At 38.5% G+C, this 21,311-nt stretch overlaps 1 protein-coding gene across 1 annotated transcript; it reads right to left on the bottom strand.

The window, feature by feature from the left end:
• Nucleotides 1-336: 336 nt before the first annotated feature.
• On the bottom strand, nt 337-20,009 carry ALG5 (ALG5 dolichyl-phosphate beta-glucosyltransferase). The gene is made up of 10 exons (XM_072404015.1): nt 19,781-20,009; nt 17,516-17,687; nt 16,165-16,211; nt 15,715-15,783; nt 13,949-14,041; nt 12,050-12,163; nt 11,880-11,939; nt 10,667-10,818; nt 5,598-5,683; nt 337-1,321 (listed from the first exon to the last, which is right to left on the bottom strand). Exons 1-10 carry the CDS (start codon nt 19,844-19,846, stop codon nt 1,206-1,208), a joined length of 975 nt encoding a protein of 324 aa, XP_072260116.1. The 5' UTR covers nt 19,847-20,009; the 3' UTR covers nt 337-1,205.
• Nucleotides 20,010-21,311: the final 1,302 nt, after the last annotated feature.

The following is a 21,311-nucleotide window of genomic DNA, read 5'->3' as shown; positions in this document are numbered from 1 at the left end:
ATTATGCCGCAGACATAATAAACCTGCTGGTCAGAACAGTAAATATCAGTATTTGTGATCATTGGCTGGTGGTTGTTGGGGGAGTCAAAGAATGGTTCTGAAAATATTGAAGCCAAAACTTTGGCTTAACTGCCAGGAGATATCAGCCATAGAAGCCTATAGTCTAGTCTGAATGATCTCCTTAGAAATCTTCTTTTATTCTTTAATCCTAAGTACACTGCTGGTGTTAGGGGATTTTTAAATAAAATTCTAATGACATAGCCAGTATCTGCTACTCCTATTAGGAGTGATAAGCATAAAGAGAAACTGCAGAAGCGCACACTGGACTGCAAAAGATATGTAAAAGAAAAGGCCCTTTATTACATATTTATACTTCACCATATACAGAGCATTGCCATATCTCTTCCACATAAAAAAAAACAAAACAAACAAGATGTTTGACACAATACATATGAGAAACCTGCTGTAAATGGTCACTGTAGGGGTGGCTGTTGTATCGAAATTTGGTATTTTTTTCAAGGGGGAGAAGTATGGAAAAACAAAAGTTTGGCTTTTTTTTTTTTTTTTTAAATAAAAATCTCTTTATTTTTGTTTTGGAAAAGTTATAGGTCAGAAAAAAAAAAAAAAACAAAGAACAAAAGACACATAAATGACATTTAAAACAGAAAACTGCAATGCAGTTCAGCAGGGAAAAAATTAGAACAAAAATTAGAAAAAAAAATGTACCCAGGACAGGAAGATCAATGGAAAGTGTACTGCAAGAACCCTGCTAGACTGTAGATACAGTATAGAATATTTTGCATATAGCCAACTATGGAGCATTTCATCGGAACATTACTGCTCATTGTTTATGAAGAGGTTTCATGTGGTAAACTGGTCTGCACAATGACTTTTGCAGTACATTTAATATTATAAATGTACAGGTGAGAATGATTTTTCCAATTAACCAGTTTACAGGCAACAAATATCTTGTATCACTACAACCCATACCTGGACACATTAGAAAATCAGAACCTTCACATTTGTTACCACCATGTATATGAAACATAAGGTGGCTACAATATACCATTGGATATAATGCTGCAACAGTGCAAGTAACAGAGAGACCCCAGCATTTTACTGCAGGAAGTACCGTGCCAATGTTACCCCACATTGCTTCACACCTTGTGGCTTCCATGTTTCTCTGCGTGCCATAATAAAACTAGTTAATTTAATTTGCCAGTACTGTCTATCTTCCAGGCACCAGTTAGATAACGTAGTCTTATAAAAAGGAGATCTCGACCCATCTGCAGCCAGCTCCAGAAAGGCACCAGTTTGGATCCTGAAAACAAGAAAACACAGAAGTTGTAAAAATCAAAGTATATCTACTCTGTTCCCTAGAAGGAATCTATTCATTGTAACTTCCTACACAAATATATTGATCTTAAAAGATTTACAGAAGAATGCCAAGATAGGCCAATGATAAGTCTGCTAGAGCTAAACACATCAAATTAAGATATAGATTAGCAAATTTGCTACACCTGACAGCACATGGCAAGTTATAGTCTGTGTTTGCCCTGCTGGAAGTTTATTGGGAACCAGTGTGGAGCCCTGATGGTTTTTCCTACCAGTGACAGTTCTGACTTGCTGGAGAAGAGTAACTACACATTGCTCCACAGGTACAGACCCAAGAATACTATTTTTGTCACCAACGTTTTTGTTTAAATCTCTTTGAGAAAAGAAGCATATTCTCTAGAGAGAAGGGGAAAAAAAAAGTCCCAAGAAAGATCTTCAAGCGGAACTAAACCGTAAACAAAACAAATATACATACCTTTAATCCAGCAGGTCCCTCGATGACGCTTGTCCTTCACGCAATGCAGTCCTGCGTTGTCCTGGAATTCCTCTTCCTCAGCGATGGGCCATCTTCATTCCTCACTTCCTCCTTGGCACATCACCCGTTTTTTTTTTTTTTTTAAAGACCTGATCTCACTGCGCTTGCGTGAGATCAGCTTCTCTTTCCCTTAATAGAAAAAAATGCCTCTTCTGCACATGTCCCGAGATTAGGGCATGCGCAGATAGAGCACCCAGTTTTTCCGGGATGCGTGACGTAGGTATCCCGGGAGGCTCTGCACTCCCACTCAGTCTTGATCACCTAGACGATCAAGACTGAAAGGGGAGGTTGTTGCAGTTATAAAAAAATATTTAATAACATTTTCCCTTTTATTCTTTTTAGGGTTGTCTACCCTATTATGTAAAGTGAAAATGTGAGTTTAGGTACATTTTAATGAGTGTAGTAGTTTATATATAGGTGACTATTTCTGTCTCCACACAAATCTGGCAGATGGTTGCACCCTAAAGCTGCGTACACTTGTCAAACGGTTCTCGCCTGATAATCGGTTCAGGGCCGATATGCAGTTTTAGCCTTAGGCTATGTACACACGTCAGATGACTCTTGTCTGATTATCGAGCTGGCGGATGCATGAACGACGAACGATCACAATATAAGTGAAGGGTAGAGAGTGCAGCGGGGTGCCGCTCTGTGGTTCTCCCCCTCCCCTTTCCATGGAGCAGAACGGTGTTGTATGTACAGTGCTCATTCATGCATTCTGCAGTTTTTTGTAGTTGGAAGGGATCTTTCACGAACGTTTTTCATGGACAAAAATCTAATGAATGTATGTAAGTCCTAATGATCTTTACTTGAATGGTTGTAGTGATCTCAATCTTATAAAAGACCGATTATTTTTAGGGAAAAAATGGTGATGGTATGGATAGCAGAAAACATTTTTTTTAAATGACAAGAAGGAACATTTGGAACTTTGTATATTGTCAGCTTTAAGGGAAACTTTGATTGATTCTTGTAAATGGAGTTCATCTTACCTGGACAACCATCATTGCACAAGCACTGTTTTTGTGCAGGTTTAAACTCTATATTAAAATATTTCTGGCACTATACTCAATATAAATGTATTGTTTTAAATCTGGAATGTTTTGTTCCGGGAAATGTTCTGCCACTTCTCACTGAAACAGACATTAAAATCAGACCTTCATTCATTAGACATTAAAAGGTAAAGTTTTTCCCTTGACTAGTACTTCCTTTTTTCCCCTCATCAACATGCTAATTACCGTATTTTTCGGACCATAAGACGCACTGGACCATAAGATGCACCACTTTTTAGAGAAGGGAAATGAAGAAAAAAATATTCTGAAACAAATAGTGTCCTAAAATATTTTATGTGCATTAAAAACCAACAGCACAGTCATAAACACATGTAATCAACCCTGTAAAGTAAACAGCAGCATTTAGAACCATTATTAACATTATTTATATGTATTATATTAAAATCATAAATTATAATATAATACATAAATATAAATAATAATTTAAAACAATAATGAAATATTAGACAACAATGTAATCTAAAAATAAAATCAAAATGTACGGTACTTTTATTTTTATGTTGTGTGGTGTTTTTGTACTGTAAAAACCATTTAAAAGCAGATTACATTGTAATCTGCCTTTAAATTTCCCTCCCTGACACACCCCCATACATCACCAATCATATCACTGGAAGATGACTCATCCTCCGGAGTGATGTGAGGGGGGGGGATTTCCCTGCGTGCTCACACAGACTGAGACAGATACGGAGGCTGGAAGCTGCTGGCATGTGTGGCGAGATACATAGCATAATGCAGGATTTCTGCATTGTGCTATACATCTCTCTGCAAGATGCTAGCAGCAAGCAGAGCTGCGGACACCTGGGTGAGTATTTCCTTTCAGTTGTAATCCGATTGTCATACTATGTATGACAATCGGATTGCAATATAACATTTGTTTACTTTGTGTTGTGTATGTGTGTTGTGTATGTGTGTGCTTTCCTGCTCCCAGCATGACTTTGTCAGCCAATCATGCTGAGAGTGGGAGGACGCGGGAGCAAGATACCAGAGTGACAGGAGTCACAGTCACTCTGGCCGCGCTGGACAGGAGAAAAGCCGGAGGGGGGGGCTACACAGGGGGGACGGGACAGCGGCTGGGGAGGATACCGGAGAGACGGCCCGGGCACAGAGGCTACATTTGGACCATAAGACGCAGGGACTTTTTCCCCCCACTTCTGGGGGGAAAAAAGTGCGTCTTATGGTCCGAAAAATACGGTAAGTTTTTATATAAAATCTGAATGAAAATCATGAAATCTGTTTTCATTAAATATCTTATTTACATCCAATGACAACATCACTGGGTCTTGGTGGTTCTCTGTGCAATGCGGGGGGGCTAGGATTGGTTGCTGGTAGGGTACTGTACATAGATACGTAGATCAATATGTATACACATAGCTTCCTAAAAACATCATAGCACCCTGTCTCAGTACTCCTCTTATATGTCTTCAGGCCAGATGCTGGCTCTTGTGAAGCGTTATGCAACTTTTAAAATGTCTTGATCAGTGAAAGTTATTCCAGATGAGTGGGTGTTCCTGGGAAGAAGGTATTTGTACACCAAAGTAACATCCACATGTAATGCTAACCCTTCATTAATAAATACATTTAAATGCAATGCTTGAAAGGGTCAAAAACAGGCGGGATGGGAGGAAAGGGCTAGGTGTTGCCTGATATCCTTCAGCTAGGCTCTGACTTGAGCAGCCTTCTAATACACAATGGGCCCCATTTAATAAAAGCTCTCCAGTGTTCTCCCCAGCCCATTTTAGCTGGGTGCACCACCCGGCACTTTTCAGCAACCACCCAGCTGTTTTTGGGTCGTTACTTAAGACTTGGGTCACAATTCATGGGTTTCCACCCGCCTATAATTTATTTCCACCGGCTTCTGGGTTAAGCACTGCTCTCAAAGACTGGAGAAGAAAGACTATTATGAGAGAACCTAGTTGATCCAGCAAACCTAGAAAGGATTTCTTAAAACGCATTTGCTATCAGTTGGCAAATGTTGTCAGTCTCAGACTAGATTCATTCCTGGTTTGCTAGATCACTTAGGTTCTCCCATTATAATCTATCTTTTCAAGTCTTGGAGAGCTTTAATAAGTCGGGGCACTGGGAGAAGCTCCCAATGAGTGAAATTCAAGAAGTTTCAGTACAGGAGAGGGGGATGGTAAAATACTGCTAAGATTGGAGTTCGGCTTTAATTCAGATCATCAAAGGTTTTGCTTAACTATGTAGGTGGTAAAGAGGGTAAAGCAAAACTTTCACCTGCAATGGTATACAGCAGATTAACATCATGTAGCAAAGTATCAGCAGTAACAATGGGGGGAAAAAGGCAAAACATTGCAATCCTCTATTTAACATAAAAAACAATGGCCCTGATTTATTAAAGCTCTCCAAGGCTGGAGAGGATACACGTTTATCAGTGAAGCTGGGTGGTCCAGCAAATCTGAAATAGATTTCTTCAAAGTCATTTGCTAGCAAATGTTTTGAATCCTGGACCAGATCCATTCCAGGTTTGCTGATGAAAATGTATCCGCTCTAGGCTTGGAGAGCTTTAATAAATCAGGCCCAAAGTTTCATGGGGTTTACAGCTCTCAATATTGAGCTCTGCCTAGATATAATTTAAAATGTCAGCACTTCTGATCATTTTTGAAGAAAGATGAGCAGACTGTATAACACACATCCCATCTTACCTTCAATTTCTGTCCAGTTTACTGCAACCTCTGCAACAGGGATCTTCAGGCACTGAGCTATATATAGGAGCTCCACATCAAAGGCCCTGCATAAATAGGAGATACAATATATTGATCTGAGCTACACAGGCTATTTCAGCTGTCATTACAGTTCTGCAAGGAGGATATTTAGGAGATGAGGTTGTTAATCTGTTCAGAGTCATCTTATTATGAAGAGAAAGGTTAATTACACAGATAAGAAGGTTAAAGCACAGTAGTGATTTTATAATCACATTTAGGATTGCAGGTCTGGAATTATTTTTTAAATAGTTTGGATATTGTACGTTTTAGATTATAAAAATCGGTCAACCTGAAATGTAAAGTGAGCCTTTCACTAAAATGCATAGTAATAAACTGATCATGAGAATATTTGTAAACTCTAAGAAACACAGGATACAAAGTATCATTTAACGCAAAGCTTGTTGGGATACTGCAGCTTCTATATGCCGATATCAACCACAAACCAGAAAGACTTGCTCTCTGTGGTCAAGGATTAAACAGTTGTTTGGCACTTTGTCAGAGGGCATTCATGTCATGCCAGCTTCTATAATTCAAGAGACAAGGAAAGCTGGGGTTTTATGGGTAAAAGTGATATTATATTTCATATACCAAGAGGATATACGATCAGTAGTCCAAAATAAGACACATTAAAGCACACTACATTCAATAAAGGTACTGTATCCCCATTTAGATTATCATATCATCTATACAGGTATTTACTTTGTTTGTGAATAACTTACATTGAGGTTTTTTTTACAGTAACTGACACTGCCTAAAAATATTTTGAGACAAACATCTGTCCTAATTGCATTTATTAAAATAATGTACCTGTTCTGACTTACATACAAATTCAACTTAAGAACAAACCTACAGTCCCTATCTGGTATGTAACCCAGGGACTTCGTGTACATAAAAACCTAGTTATTTCATGAAGACAAAACATTTCAATCTCAAAGCATTTCATTAATAGGCTTCTTCAGGGTATATATAAAGAGCGTAATGTGACTGAGATAAAACAATGTAGTATATTCAATAAAAGAATGGTCTATATAAATGTGGAAGAGATTATACAAAAAGGTAAATACAAAAGTTCTTAAATTAAGGCAACAATCTTTGAATGAACGTGATTTACATACACATATATGATATAAGACATAAATTATGCCTTGGTAAGAAAACATGTTAATTGGTGGTAGTTATTCGAACCATTAGAATTTAAAGCAATTAGGTCCATAGTCATTTCACTAGCTGTCCCTCAAGGGGGCTCACAATCCATTATCTTTACCATAGTCATATGTTAATGTCTTTATGTATGATAATCTCCAACACAGTCTAAAGTAGATTTTGGGGAAAGCCAATTGACCTAACTGCATGTTTTTGGAACGTGGGAGGAAACCGGAGTACCCGGAGGAAACCCACACAGACACGGGGGGAACCTGCAAACTCCATGCAGATAGTGTCCTGGCTCAGATTCGAACCTGGGACCTATAGCTGCAAGGGCCTGAGTGCTAACCACTGAGCCACCGTGCATGTAATATAGATTTCACAAGTTCACTGTTTTTTAAGTAAGTTTTGTGTTTCAACAACCCCAATGATCAAGCAGACCCAGAACAGGAATATGGGCCGTCTATGGGCTGGTTGCGTAAGCATATATTGGTATATGACTAAAATGTTATTTTTTATGCTCTATTTACTTCTTAAATGAGTTTAAATGGAACTATAACTTGCTGCAGGTCCCCAGGGTTTCTGTCATAATGTGTAAATTCGCACGGCATATTTGTACATTATGGCAGACTTTCCTGCCACTGTGGTTTCTTCATAGATGTAGCAGCCAAATTTTTGGTGTTGCTCCGCTGGACCTAATCTTGTTACCAGCATTCTTGGCTATCTTGTTTGACCATTCTGGGATGGTGGCTCTCCAGTGCACATACATAGGAGTTAACTTATTCTGCTAACCAGAGAAACTTTTATGACAGAAGAGACAGATGGAGTCTCCCCTGCAATAAAATCCTGTCTGTTAGTAATTTATATCTCTAAGGCTTTAGTTCCACTTTAAGAAGGCGAATATAAATCTTTCATACCAATAAACAGTGATACTAATTTAAAACCAAGGATCCAGATTCTTGCATAAGCTACACTTGGAATAGTTCTCATTAATGTAAAGCACTTTAGCACTGTTACAACTCTGTAATTGCTTCACTTGCTTCCAAGGAGTGTCGATTATATTTACACTTCTCATACACAGAGTGAAAGGTTTTATCGTATCTTTCAATGTTTAGTGTGACTGCCATAGAAATGTGTATAGGGAGAGAAAATGGCAGCATTTATATTTGTGATTGAGGATGTCTGAGACACGCAAGATATCGAGACAGCAGTGTTTAGTTAAAGGTGGCAAGTCAACTGCTGGAGACAGAAACATTGTTAATATTTAGAAAATACCACCTCATGCTAATCCCAGGAAAGGGGAATGTTAACAATCTGCTAGTAAAGATAAAAATAAATCTCCAGCAAGGCTGTCTTGTCATCCCCGCTGCATCACTTTCCACCTTACAAGCATGCATATAAAAACCAGAAGTTCCAACTGCTATGGAACCCAAACTCCTAGAATCTACAAAGTGTGCTACAAATATTGGACAGACCTTGTACGCTACACACATCCTAATGTCCCATTTCCTTTATTCTTAATAATGGTCAGACAGACACAAAGCAACCAGATTATAAAACAAATAGCTCATCAATTTAAGCATAAATAAGGAAATGTAAGGGGCACAAAACAAATTCTGCAGTTAGTAATGGGACTGAAAGCCGGCTTCTAATATTATACTTGAACAAGTGTCTCACATGAACATGGCTTCCATTAAATGTAGTGGACACATCATTCTTATTTTCACTGCAAATGTGGACCGGATTTATTCTACTGGTTTCATCTTTAACTGAACATATCGATACAAGCAGGTATGCTCATACGTTTACATACCCATAGCAGAAGTCGACAACACCATAAAACAGCCCATTTGCACTATGAAAACCAGCACCAGAGAAACCTCAAAACTTCTGAACAAAATGATTATCCCATTGATGTGCAAACTGGTCTATGAATGCAGTATGAGAATTACCAAAGCCTGTAGAAAGGTGCAGAGCATCTGTACTATGATCCATGGAGGAATGTTGTTGGCAACATTAATGCCTTGTATCAGAAAATATTAGAGAAAATTTTCATTCATCAGACAAGAAGCTGTGAAAGGGTGCACCGGGTCTTTTCAACAGCACAGTAATTTCCATTTGAAACTCAAGATATTAAATTGGCTGCACCACGAAAGAGGAATGGTTTTGGGTTTGTCATCAATTTCCTCATCTCAACAGTGCTAAGCCAGCTATCAAAGGCTACATACACTCATAAAAATATTCTTGCCCAAGATGAACAGTTGCGGTTGTTTTGGGTGAAAATCTGACATGTAAAGCAGTCCCCAGACATTGTTCATTGATCTTCTCTGGTGGATCAGTGAATGACTTGGGGAGAACAGCAGGGTGCTGCTTGCCTTTCCTCCCCACCTTTACCTCACCAAAGAACTATAGAACGCATGCTATCTGTACACTTGTCCTCGTCCCCCCCATCTCTATCTGTCATAGGAAATAATCAAGAAAGATTGTTTCCAGTGACATTTATCCTATGTGAGTGCATAGCCTAAGCATACAACCAAAAAAAAATTTACAGGACCCATAAGGCTTTTGTGCTTTATAAACAAGTCATCTATGCTTATAGAGCAGACAATAAACACAATAATAAGAGTGAAGATAATGTAAATTGTTGAGCCAATTTCCATTTCTACTTAAGAAAACTAAGCATGCCAGAAGTGTAGTGCAAAGGTGCAGTCTTTTCAATCTGGATATAAATCTGGCACAAGACATGACAGAAGATAAAATGTGAGTGAATAAAGTAGAGAGGGGCGTATATAGCAATTTATGGAGGATCTGGTCCTCCTCACCTTTCAAGATGGGGGAAATAATAGCAATTTGACAAGGCTATCCAACATCTCATTGCTCATTCCCCTGGCAACATGTCATGGAGGACAGCTTCCCTCAGCCAGAGGCAATTACCGTATTTTTCGCTGTATAAGACGCTCCGGAATATAAGACGCACCCAATTTTAAAGGAGGAAAATCTAGAAAAAAAAGATTCTGAAAGAACACACGCAGGATCGGGTATCGGGTGAGTATATTTTTTTAATTATTTTATAACACATTTGTCGTATAGGACGCACTAACTTTTCCCCCCCAGTTTTGGGGAAGAAAAAGTGCGTCTTATATGGCAAAAAATACGGTACCTAATATCTATGGGCATTCATAAGTATAGATCCCACAGACTTCATGAACCTGGCTGACAAGGCTCTCTAGAACAAAGCAGTGGTTATTGAGGATATATCTATTTGTGAATGTGACATAGAAGATGTACATCTTTAAGTAAGAGAATTCCAGAGAATACAGACAACATGAATATCTTAGCTCTTCAGGAACCTAATGTCAATGAATGGAAGTAGATCAAGGTGCAGTGATTTGGTATTTATAAAATGATGCTTTGATAAAAGTTATATATTCAACAACATGCTAGTACAAGTACCCGTATTTTGTTCTTACTGAATTTTTTACAGTCCCTGCTCCATTTCATAAAGAGCCTCAACAGATTAAAAACAGTGAATGCAGAATTATTAGCAGCACAATGCATTGAATGCAAGTGAGCTGAGAATGTACAATTGGATGCCATTCAGAATTAATGGCACTGCATGACACCAAAAGGAGTACCTATATGAAATTGAGGGAACAGATCCTAAAAAAAGTAGGTGCACAAAGGTTTAGGGCCCCAATATTGACAGCAGTCACATAGCAGCAACGTTTGCAGTTTTCAAAAGAATGCATGGCATGTGTAGGGCCTAACTGGGAGGCTCATGAGATACCATTACTAACCCATGCTGTAGTTTAGTATTAGCGACTTGATATTATAAATCATATATTTTTGTTAAATTGGAAACTCACCATCGATCGACATGAAGAGCTGCGAATGTGCGTGCAGCAGCTTCTCTTGTAAACAGCTTGAAGCCACATTGTGTGTCTCTGACTCCACGGACACATAAAAACCAGACAAGGAAATGGAAACCGTACATAAGGAAGGTCCTGAACATAGAACGCTAAAGAATAAAATGTAAAAGAGATCTTAAGTATCCACAAGCACTTGTTGCCCTAATGTGAATATTATGTGTTGCGTTTTTAGTGCTTTTGGTTTTTTTTTTTTTATTTAGTTTTAAGTGACCTAAAGAGAAAAAAAATTCTGCAAAAATGTTCTGCATAATAAATGTAGATCATTTTGGCAATGTACTACCCTATTACTACCCTACAAACCAAAGTATTTTCTCTTGTTCTGCCATCTGGATGCTTAGAAAAGAAAAAGAACTTGTATCCAACTCTAAACGTTGCCAAGTAGATGTTAGCTTTCTTTTTCAACTATCCACTACAAATGACATGATTCACAATGATTGGAAGCAACATTTCCATTACTTTCTGGCCTGCATATTTTATACAGGATATCACAACGAGTGACAAGGTCTGATGCATTAGCTGAATGTAAGGTGAAAAGCAACAACTACTCAAATGTACTATCAACTTGGTGAGGAAGTTTGTGTGGTGGCCAGCAGCACAGCACAATGTTAGATTAATTAGATCAATTTGTAAATTTGCAACTAGCTGTCATTTTCAAAATTTGCAGAACTTTAAGTCTCTTCCTTCCATTAATGGCAACATTGAAGTTGTGGTCCATCTATACTGTCTGTAAACAAGTGGTCTATTTTTCCTAGAAGTGTTTAAAAAGATTGATTAAATATTTCAAGCACCAACTTTATCTTCACATCTTTTAGTCCTCTCATAGAGAATATTGCACATCCATATGGACACCAAGATGTAGATTCTGCTAGTTTTACAACACTACAAATGATCATGTGATCACAGGCAGATCCTTTGAGGGTGTCTTAAAATTCCCTATTTTAGTGTGTACTTTTAAAAGGGAAGCAGAGGTAGAGTTTTATTTCAAACAAAATGTTGATCAATCAAATCAATCACAAGTTAATTAATCAAGTTAGATCATACAAAATACCACATGGTGATCTGCAACTAATTTGTTCTTTTACATTATATGATAGTTATATTCATGTAAGGTTTAAATTCACAAAGGGTTCAAGAATATAAAATATCTTACCTGGGCTATAGACTCCTTTTCTAGATGCGCACGTGATCCACATGATATTGCCATGTTATCCTAGTTTGGAAAATAGAAACATATTCAACGGATTGTAAAAGAAAAAAAAAACTCTAATTTAACGATACTTCATGCCACAACCAGAGTCTCAACAATAAAGGAAAACTCACTGGCCAGGGCTTGAGACTCTCAAGTCCATCTTCAACATTTTTTAAATCTGCAAACTTGGTGGCACCATCAGCATCAGCCATTAACACAGTCCTGCCCCGGGACACCAGAGTTCCCTAAAAAGACAGAAAACACATATACAGAGATATCATAAAAGGCAACCAAACAAATGAAGCTTCTATAAACCACTAAAACCCAACTCCATTACCCCGCAGGTTTTTAGCTATCCTACACAACAACAGGCTCAGTACTCAGTGCTGTTATTCTCAGTATTTTACTTTGGAAGGCAATCAGCTTTACTGCTGGCAGTGGTATGGTTGCACACTAACAAGTTTCTCCTATTTATTCCCTCTTGGTCTATACCTGTTGAATTTGCTGGAAATAAGCTGGTAACTTCTGTGCAAAGGAAGGAGTTTTTTAGTTTTTAGTAACTTATCAGCAATGAAGTAGCAAGGGTGACACCATATGCAAAGGAATTCAGAGCAGTGTTGTCATGTCAAAGAGGATGATAGGCCTACAATATATTTCTATCCCACCAATAGGTATTTTTCTGTATTTTTCTCATATTAAAAGTTTAAGAATGTTAGAGTAAATACAAATTCACTTTTGTTTTTGTCTTGACATAAATGTTAATCCTTTTGATACTAAGGATCTAAGGGTTCGACTGGCAGCTTTACCAGCACTGGTCCTTATAGCAAGCAGGAGTTGATTTATAGGTTTACAGATGGCTAAGGGTTTTTTGATACTGGTGATTAGAGTTCTTTCAAATATTCCTATCAATAGCACACTTGTGATGGCAATAAAAAGTTACGTTTTAAAAAATTCAGGTATGCACATATAGAAGTGACAATCCCACTGCAAGTAGGTATTGCCACACATGGTAGAATGAACAAAATCATTCTAGGGCCAAGTTTGAGTTTAAAGTGTATGTTTTACTGAAAGTTTGGGTTTGATAGCATAAATATTGTAAGACATTCAACTACCACCAATTTATTCTTCAGTGCCTCTGTCTTTTTTTGGGGGGGGATCAGGGGTTGGAACACATGTTGGGGGGTGCCCTGAGACCAGAATGTGTATAATAAAAAGTGTAGGAAAAAAAAAAAAAACTTAGAATGTAAGCTCTTTGGAAAGGGTCCTCTTCTCCTCTTGTGTCATTGTATGGTATCTGTCTATCCTTTGCATCCCCTATTTAATGTACAGCGCTGCACACTATGTTTGGGCTATACAAATACAGTTTATTAATAACAAAAATCCTTTCTGAGTTGCTATAAGGTTTATTTTGTTGCCACCTGCTGGTCAAGCCTGCTATTGCAGCACAGTATTAAAGCAGCCTATATATAGTACATCGGCTGTCTGTACACACTTCTGGGCAACTTGGTATAGTAAGATGTTCTATTGATTTTTTAAAGTGAAAATTTAACACTATTTGCTGAAGGAAAGAAACATACACCTGGTATATCTGGATAGGTTTTTTTGTTAACTTTTTGTTTGTTCCTCTTTTAGTCTATGAAATATATAACTAAAAAGGATTATCATAATCTGTTCATAAATGCACAAACATACGTGTCACACTCTGCAGTGTTATCTCAAACAATATTTACAGCTCTGCCCAGTTCATTTTTAACTACAAAACACCTTCCATATTATAGGGTTGAAAAGGGGGAGTTGTTTTGTAATTCTACAGGATCTGTCCTAGGTTGACAACATTGCTTCTGCATAAGAAAGTGTTGTCAGCCTAGCACAGGAAGTATGTTATGGATAGGAAGACCAGGAGCCCTTTGCTGATTTATCAGGAGCCCTTTGCTGATTTATCAGGCGCCCTTTCCTGATTTATCAGGTGCCCTTTGCTGATTTATCAGGAGCCCTTTGCTGATTTATGCACAAAGTTAAGATTTGCTCACCATTCGCACAGCTCCACCTTTGCCACGATTATTTACTAGTGTGAGCACGCGAACCTTATCACTTCCATACTTTTTGGAATAGGTCAAGGCAACCTAAATAAAAAACAAAAAAACAAATAAAATTAAAATAATTTCTCATTTCCATTTATATATGTACATACGATATTTGTGTAAACCTACACCAGTTACAAACCAGTTACAGCTTTTATCAGATTTATTCCCCATGGCCATGTCAGCTAAACCTACTGTAAATGTTTATAAAATGAATTGACCAAACTACAATTTAGAATGAAATATTTTGAGAGCGCAAACAGATTTATTATGATCACACAGCTCAGTACAAAGGTAAGTATTCAGCGATGGTCACATAAGAATGTCAATAATCCCTCAGAGCCGGGTCAGCCATCACAGGGTGCAGGGTATGGCAACAATCATACAAATACTCCAAACAGGACTGCAATTATTAGTGGCTCTGTAAAGAGGAGGAGTACATAAAACTATAAATTATGTCAAAAAGCACAGATTTTATTTTTCCCACCAGGGTTTTCTGAGGAGGTCTAGACTTGTTGTTGTTTTGTTTGCCCATTTCTTTTGAGCACAGAAGTGGAGACACTAAAAAAAGAGCTGACAAGTAGAAGTTGGAAGATCCACATTGGAAGAAAGATATTAGGAATGACAGTGTACAGTGAATGGGGTCATTTATAGAACTGAGAAAATGGGAAAGCATAGATAAAGGTTATGCATATGCATAGATAAAGGTTATGGACGGTGTATGTAAATTGCAACCCCTATTTAAAGTACAGTGCTACATGTTGGCGCTGTATAAATCCTGTTTCTGAATAGAATATGAATGAATATAATAAAAAAAATGCCTGTGAATTACACAATGTAGAGTCCTAAAGACTTAGTTACCAAATATGCTGCCTCGAGCATGGCAATACTGAAATGAAAAGGTGCAAATGTACACATGCAGCCATGTTTACAGCCCTTCCTAGGCACAGACAGCTGTAGATGGATCAGACTCTTCCATAGTATGCACACGCCAAGTACTGGGGATTTTACAGGACAGTGGGAGCCTGACTGGTTCTCTTTAGTCAGACAATGCACTAGAAAGAAGTACATCAAAAAGGTGAAACTGATAGGAAGCTTGTATTAGAAAGTGGGGGGTGAAGAGTGGTAACCGCATATCACACAATTAGCAATTTTCCTTCATTGTTCTGACAGTTCTAAAATGTGTGTACAGTGGTATGGGATACTGTGCACACCATCACTGCCCGATTAAACCGTAAAAGGAAAATATTTATATGTTAAAGAAAAGAAATTGGGGTAAAAGCAAAGTGATATGGAACTCCTATCATCTGGAAATGCCATTCCAATTCCCTGATTTATTAAAGCTCTCCAAGGCTTTGCTAGCAAATGTTTTGAATCCTCGACTAGATCAATTCCAGGTTTGCTGCAAAACCCAGCTTCATTGATGAAACTATATCCGCTCCAGCCTTTGAGAAATTGAATAAATCAGGCCCTATGTGTCCTGCAAAGCAGGTGGCTCTCACTGGCTACCACAATGCAGTGTTCAATAGAATAGCAATGTTCTAAACAGTCTTTCAAAGGGTAAAAAATCTGCATGTACACTGTAGATAGTTCTCTGCATTAGGTGCAGAATATGTGGACTGAGAAAGGTTGCAAATACACCGATATATACGTTACTTTGTGTACAATCTGTGCACAGCCGTGCAATTATGTTTTTTCATTATCTCTTTAGTTACCTGTGTTGTTTTATCAGAACTTCCATCATCTACAACGATGACCTCATATTTGAAAGATGGACGTTGCTTCTGCATAAAAGAAACATAAAAATCAAAGATTATAGGAAATGTTTTTAAAAATGAAGTATTACCATATTTGCACTGATGTGGAAATGAAGGAATAAGGCAAAAGCCTTTTTATCTTTGCAGTACATGACTAAACCTGCAACTCCACTAACTGGTGTAATCTCTGCTAAATTTAAGTTTCTGCTTCTTGTCATTCTCGGTGAACCTTTCCTCAATGAAATGGGAGACTTTACCAGAGCAGTTGTAGGTTTTGTTCTGTTCGCAATTTCTGACCCCCAACTGGAAAGGGTAGAAGCAGCAGGACACAAATAAGGTCATCCCTCTTCTCCTCCCTCCTGTAAAAACCCAAGTCAATAGCACATTTTTTGTACTTTGTATACATGCCTGTCGCTTTTCAAGATATTCCAGAGCTTCGTCCATCATTACAGGTACTGAAAGAAAAAACAAAACAGTAATATTAAAACTAGGCACAATTATTATTTATAACACTGGTTAACAAAACCCCATGTATAAAAAAAAAAACAGCAATTCATGAACAAAAGAAACTAACGTTATTTATGCTACATAGCAAAGAAGACGATGGCTATGTTTTATATGCAAATCATTATACACAGGGAGCCCTTTAATTTACATTTTATATTTGGGCTACAAATGGGTTTACATTTGTCTTTATAAATGTAGATTGTGAGGGGAGAACACACAGAGCCTGCCCACAGGTCCTAGTGCAGAATGGAAAAGGAATATGGCAGAAGACAAAGAGGACAAGTAAAGTGTATTTTCTGTACTTGCCGAAAATGTTCTTATTTTGAAAAATGAAAAGCAAGGCAGACACTATTTGTGTGCAAAGCTGCAGTACATTAAATTCCATATAAAATCTAATTAAAAACTGGGAAGAAGCTTGTAAAAATTTTGTAAAATCTTTGATTATTTAGTAACATTACAAATAGTGCTGTTGTTTCTCCCAGTACTGGCTAGCAAATGGTACACACTGCATGAAGATATTGGTATTCACTAAGTACAGTCATCTGGGTGCATACACCAGTTCCACATGTTAGCTATATAGCACACAAGTTGGCAAGCCTGCAGACCAGTGCACTGTGGTGCGAACACACTGGTCCTTTATATGGACCCAGCTGATCTCACGGAGGGAGCAGCAATACCTGCATGCAGCGTGTATCCTGGATGTGTGCCCGGTGCTGGGAGAAACAACAGCACCAATGGTAATAATAGAAACAGAACATGGTTGTACAAGCATGTAGCAAGCTTCTGCCTTATTCTCATTTTGGCTTCAATTGGTTGTTCCTGGGTTCAGATATTCTTTAAAAAACATTTTGCAAAATCAATCCTTCATTGATCCAATCCAATATTTCCTGACTCCTCCACATCTTTCGGTTTATTTTGGAAAATCAATGTTTACAGAGATCAATAGCCCAAGCTGAAATTGACAAGATAAAGAAATCAGGGCTGTGCTCCTCCACCATGACATTTAAATGAAAGCCTGATTGCCTAAAAAGAGATCACTACAGAGTACACACTACACTTACACAGGTCAGTTCTGTGCAGCTTCATTGTTTCTAACCTGAGAAAATTAATTTAAACCGGTTTTACCTTTCTGTGTCACTTGTCTGTTCACTATAAATGGCAATAAATAGGCATCATCGAGCTACTGAATTTTTTTTTTTTACAATTATAATAAAATTAATAGGTGTTTGTTTAATCTTCATATCCCACTTACACCGTGTCTCTTCATTATATGCAGGAACCACCACGGACAGGTCCTTCTCCGGAGGGTCATGGATACTGGGAAAGGGTTCTTTTTCTCCTTTGCTTCCAATGAAGAACTTTTCTGCATCGTGTCGATGCAGATTTGGCATTTTCTGGGCGGTCACGTGCGCTACAATTGCAAACTAGGAATAAAAGAATGGTCAATGTTATGATGTGCTTTAACGGCAGGACTTTACACAACAATGCACCTTCTTCAAACATCACTGTGTGGAACAAAGGTTCCATTCTAAGACAGACGGCTGCTCTTACACCTCTGTATCAGAGCTGTTATGGGACAAAAAAGTGGAAATGTCATCAGATGAAGGTATACGGTAGCCGGCCCCACCCTGTATTTAGACCTTTACCAGCTTGTGTCCTGCAGAACAAGTCTATCAAGTGTCAGCCATTCCTCTATCTGTCTTATATACTCCACAAATGCCAGACTGATGAAGATATAAATACACCTAGATTTGTCAGAATGTGACACCTTGTATAAATCAATTCAAAGCTGATATTTGGAATGCATCAACCAATACCGCCCTAATGTCTCTACAGGATTCAATGTAAGAGATTTTACCCTGCCATTTATAACCAATCGCATCTCAAGTACAAGCAACAGGGCTGGATCCTTACAGATAAATACGGCTGTATTATACCATGCCCCCTGCACTACTTTGCATAACCCTTTTATGTAAAGTTAAAAAATAACTAATTGAATTAAAAAAAATATATATATTTTTTAAAGAAAAAAAAAAAACTGGAACCCTTCTCCGTCTGTCTTTACTGCTGCGGCGGTCAGAATGGGAGTGCAGAGCCTCCTGGGATACCACCGTCATGCATTCCAAGAGGCTGCTCCATCTGCACATACCCGATCTCAGGCATATGTAGAAGGGGCTTTTCCTGTAACAGGAATAGAAATGCTCAACTCATGCATGTGCAGTGATTTTTACCCCATTCACGGCTATGCCACTTGATCTCATGCATGCACACTGCCTCCACCCCCATGTACATATGAGAATAAACATGTGCAACAGGTGCACATGTGTAAGAAGCAGGTGACTGCACCATATTTTTTGACACGCATGATCAAAAGCAACTTCGTAACTTTAAAAATGATGATCTGCAAAGGTGTCGGCTATTGAGATTCTTAGTACCGTCAACACACACACACACACTTAATAACTCCTTGTACACGCTCTTATCTCTCGTCTGGACTACTGTAACCTCCTCCTTTCTAATATTCCACTAACCCGACTCTCTCCTCTACAATCTATTATGAATGCTGCAGCCAGACTCATCCATCCTTCCCTCCGCTCCTCTTCCGCTACATCTCTTTGTAGTTCTCTCCATTGGCTTCCATTTCACCTTAGAATCAAATTCAAGCTCCTGTGCTTTGCCTTCAAATCTCTATACACTTATTGTCCCACTTACCTTTCTGCCCTGGTAAAAAAGTACTCCCCCAGCCGCTCTCTTCTCTCCTCCAATGATGTACTAATGACTTCCTCACTCATAACCTCATCACACGCACGGATACAAGACTTTTCTAAAGCTGCTCCAACTCTCTGGAATGGTCTTCCTCGTCCTATTCAGCTTCTGCTCATTAAAAGATCCTTTAAAATCCATTTTTTTTAAACTTGCCTACCCATCTTCTTCTGTCTCCTAAATCCTCACTACTTCCCACCATTCCGTATCTCCCCTCCTATTGTGTGATACTTCCCTCACTTGCTAGATTGTAAGCTCTTCGGGGCAGGGTCCTCTCCTCCTCCTGTATCACTGTCTGTATCTGTCTGTCATTTCCAACCCCAATGTAATGTAGAGCTCTGTGTAATATATTGGCACTATATAAATCCTGTTTAATAATAATATAAGCTCAAAATGGCTTTGGCAGCATAAGGGTAATCTGTAGCTGCTTGTTTAAAAAAATGAGGAACTGAGGGAGATGGCAGAATAAATGCAGCAATATTACAGGGAACAAATCAGCAAACCCCAGCAGTGTGCTATATTATTATTATTATTAATATTAATAAACAGGATTTATATAGCGCCAACATATAGTGCAGCACTGTACATTAAATAGGGGTTGCAAATGATAGACAGATACAGACAGTGACACAGGAGGAGGAGCGGACCCTGCCCCGAAGAGCTTACAATCTAGGGGTCCTATAGGACAATATATATATATATATATATATACACACATTATATGTCAGGGCAGGCTGGAGCCCCCAGAACTCACCAGCAGCAGCACTACAGCCGCCACAGCAGCCAGGAGTTGGAGGAGTTCGCAGACACAGAGGACCATGGTGTCCGCACCATCCCTGTCCGGCTACACACAGAGAGGACAGCTGTCAGCTACACAGTGTACAGCCGGTCACAAGCAGCTTCCGGTACACTCCGCACACTGCCACTGTATCTGCCGGAACCTATAGAACTCCTACACCTATGCGGAAGTCAGCCACTCAGCTCTCCCTCTGCCACAATCTGCAGCAAGAAGGAACCTCCAGCAGTAATCGCAGCTCACACAGTTTGATTAGCGCCATCGTGTGACCGTAGTAGATATAGCAATGCCTGAAAAGTGCTAATATTGACATTTTTTTTACGTCAGTGACAATTTTAGAATCTCACAAAACACGAGGATATAATAAAAGATATTATGAGAAATAATTTTATAAAATGTTATATGGGTAAATGTAATGTGTAAAAAAATATAATAAATATAAATGTGTAATTGTATAAAAAATGTTGTCAGTTTTAATATTTGATTGTTCCTTGGATTTGCTGCATAGATATACCTGGGATCTCTGCGTGTATTTTCTTCCAGCGATTTCCTTTAGGAATGGGATCTATCGTGATTCAATGTCTATAAAGGAATACTCTATGTAATGATTTTTCAGTATTGCTTTTTTTTACGTCTGCCATACAACAGGATTTTAGGTTAATGGATCAAATCTTTAAAATCATAATGCCATCAGAATAATGCTATGATATCCACCATGTCAGTCTGTAGATAGCAATGCCTCATATGGAATTATGTATATGTGTAAAATGAATCAATAAATATAAATATAGCTACATGTGTCAGCCAGCACACCAGTGAATGATTCATGTATTTTTTAACCATCAGATACAAAACACTAATCAGGAATAAAGTCCTATGTATAGCAGTGCTGCATGGTACATACAACTTGCTGGAAGCTGTATTATTAGATCCCCATCATACCTCTTCATTAAATCTCTGCTAACATTTAGACATATCGAGAATCTCCATGCAGCTTTCTGGAATTATCAGGAACCCAAGGCAGGGCCTGATCAATCCATATATCTACTAAACCTTCATTAAAGGTGTCAAAACACATAATTAAATCTGATTTCTGAATGGAAATGTCAAATCATTATCAACAACTGTGTAATAAAAGACTTCCATAGACAATGTATTCTAGGGACTGAAGAAACAGATTACATCTGTAAGGGAAACCATGTGTGGGCAGCATTAGGGTGATTGTAGAGGTTAAGAAATGGCAGCATGGCCGGGTCCTCCTCATGTGTTATCATGGTGTCAGGCTGTTCACAGGAGAGCTCAGCTCGGCCGTATTACCACCTCATATCTATGGCTGTCCTCATTGGCCGGGTCCTCCTCATGTGTTATCATGGTGTCAGGCTGTACACAGGAGCGCTCAGCTCGGCTGTACTACCACCTCATATCTATGGCTGTCCTCATTGGCCGGGTCCTCCTCATGTGTTATCATGGTGTCAGGCTGTACACAGGA

Source organism: Pyxicephalus adspersus, chromosome 1, assembly GCF_032062135.1.
Source record: "Pyxicephalus adspersus chromosome 1, UCB_Pads_2.0, whole genome shotgun sequence".
In the NCBI taxonomy this organism is placed as follows: domain Eukaryota; kingdom Metazoa; phylum Chordata; class Amphibia; order Anura; family Pyxicephalidae; genus Pyxicephalus; species Pyxicephalus adspersus.
Note: the sequence above shows the minus strand (reverse complement) of the source record. Positions and strands in the feature narration are given on the sequence as shown.

Bases quoted from the DNA above. Each gene is read 5' to 3' on its own strand.
- ALG5 (XM_072404015.1), bottom strand. From the start codon at position 19,846: ATGGTCCTCTGTGTCTGCGAACTCCTCCAACTCCTGGCTGCTGTGGCG. The intron at 17,688-19,780 runs GTGAGTTCTGGG...TTTTATTCCTAG, and splicing joins CGGCTGTAGTGCTGCTGCTG to TTTGCAATTGTAGCGCACGT. The intron at 11,940-12,049 runs GTGAGTTTTCCT...TTTCCAAACTAG, and splicing joins AGAGTCTCAAGCCCTGGCCA to GATAACATGGCAATATCATG.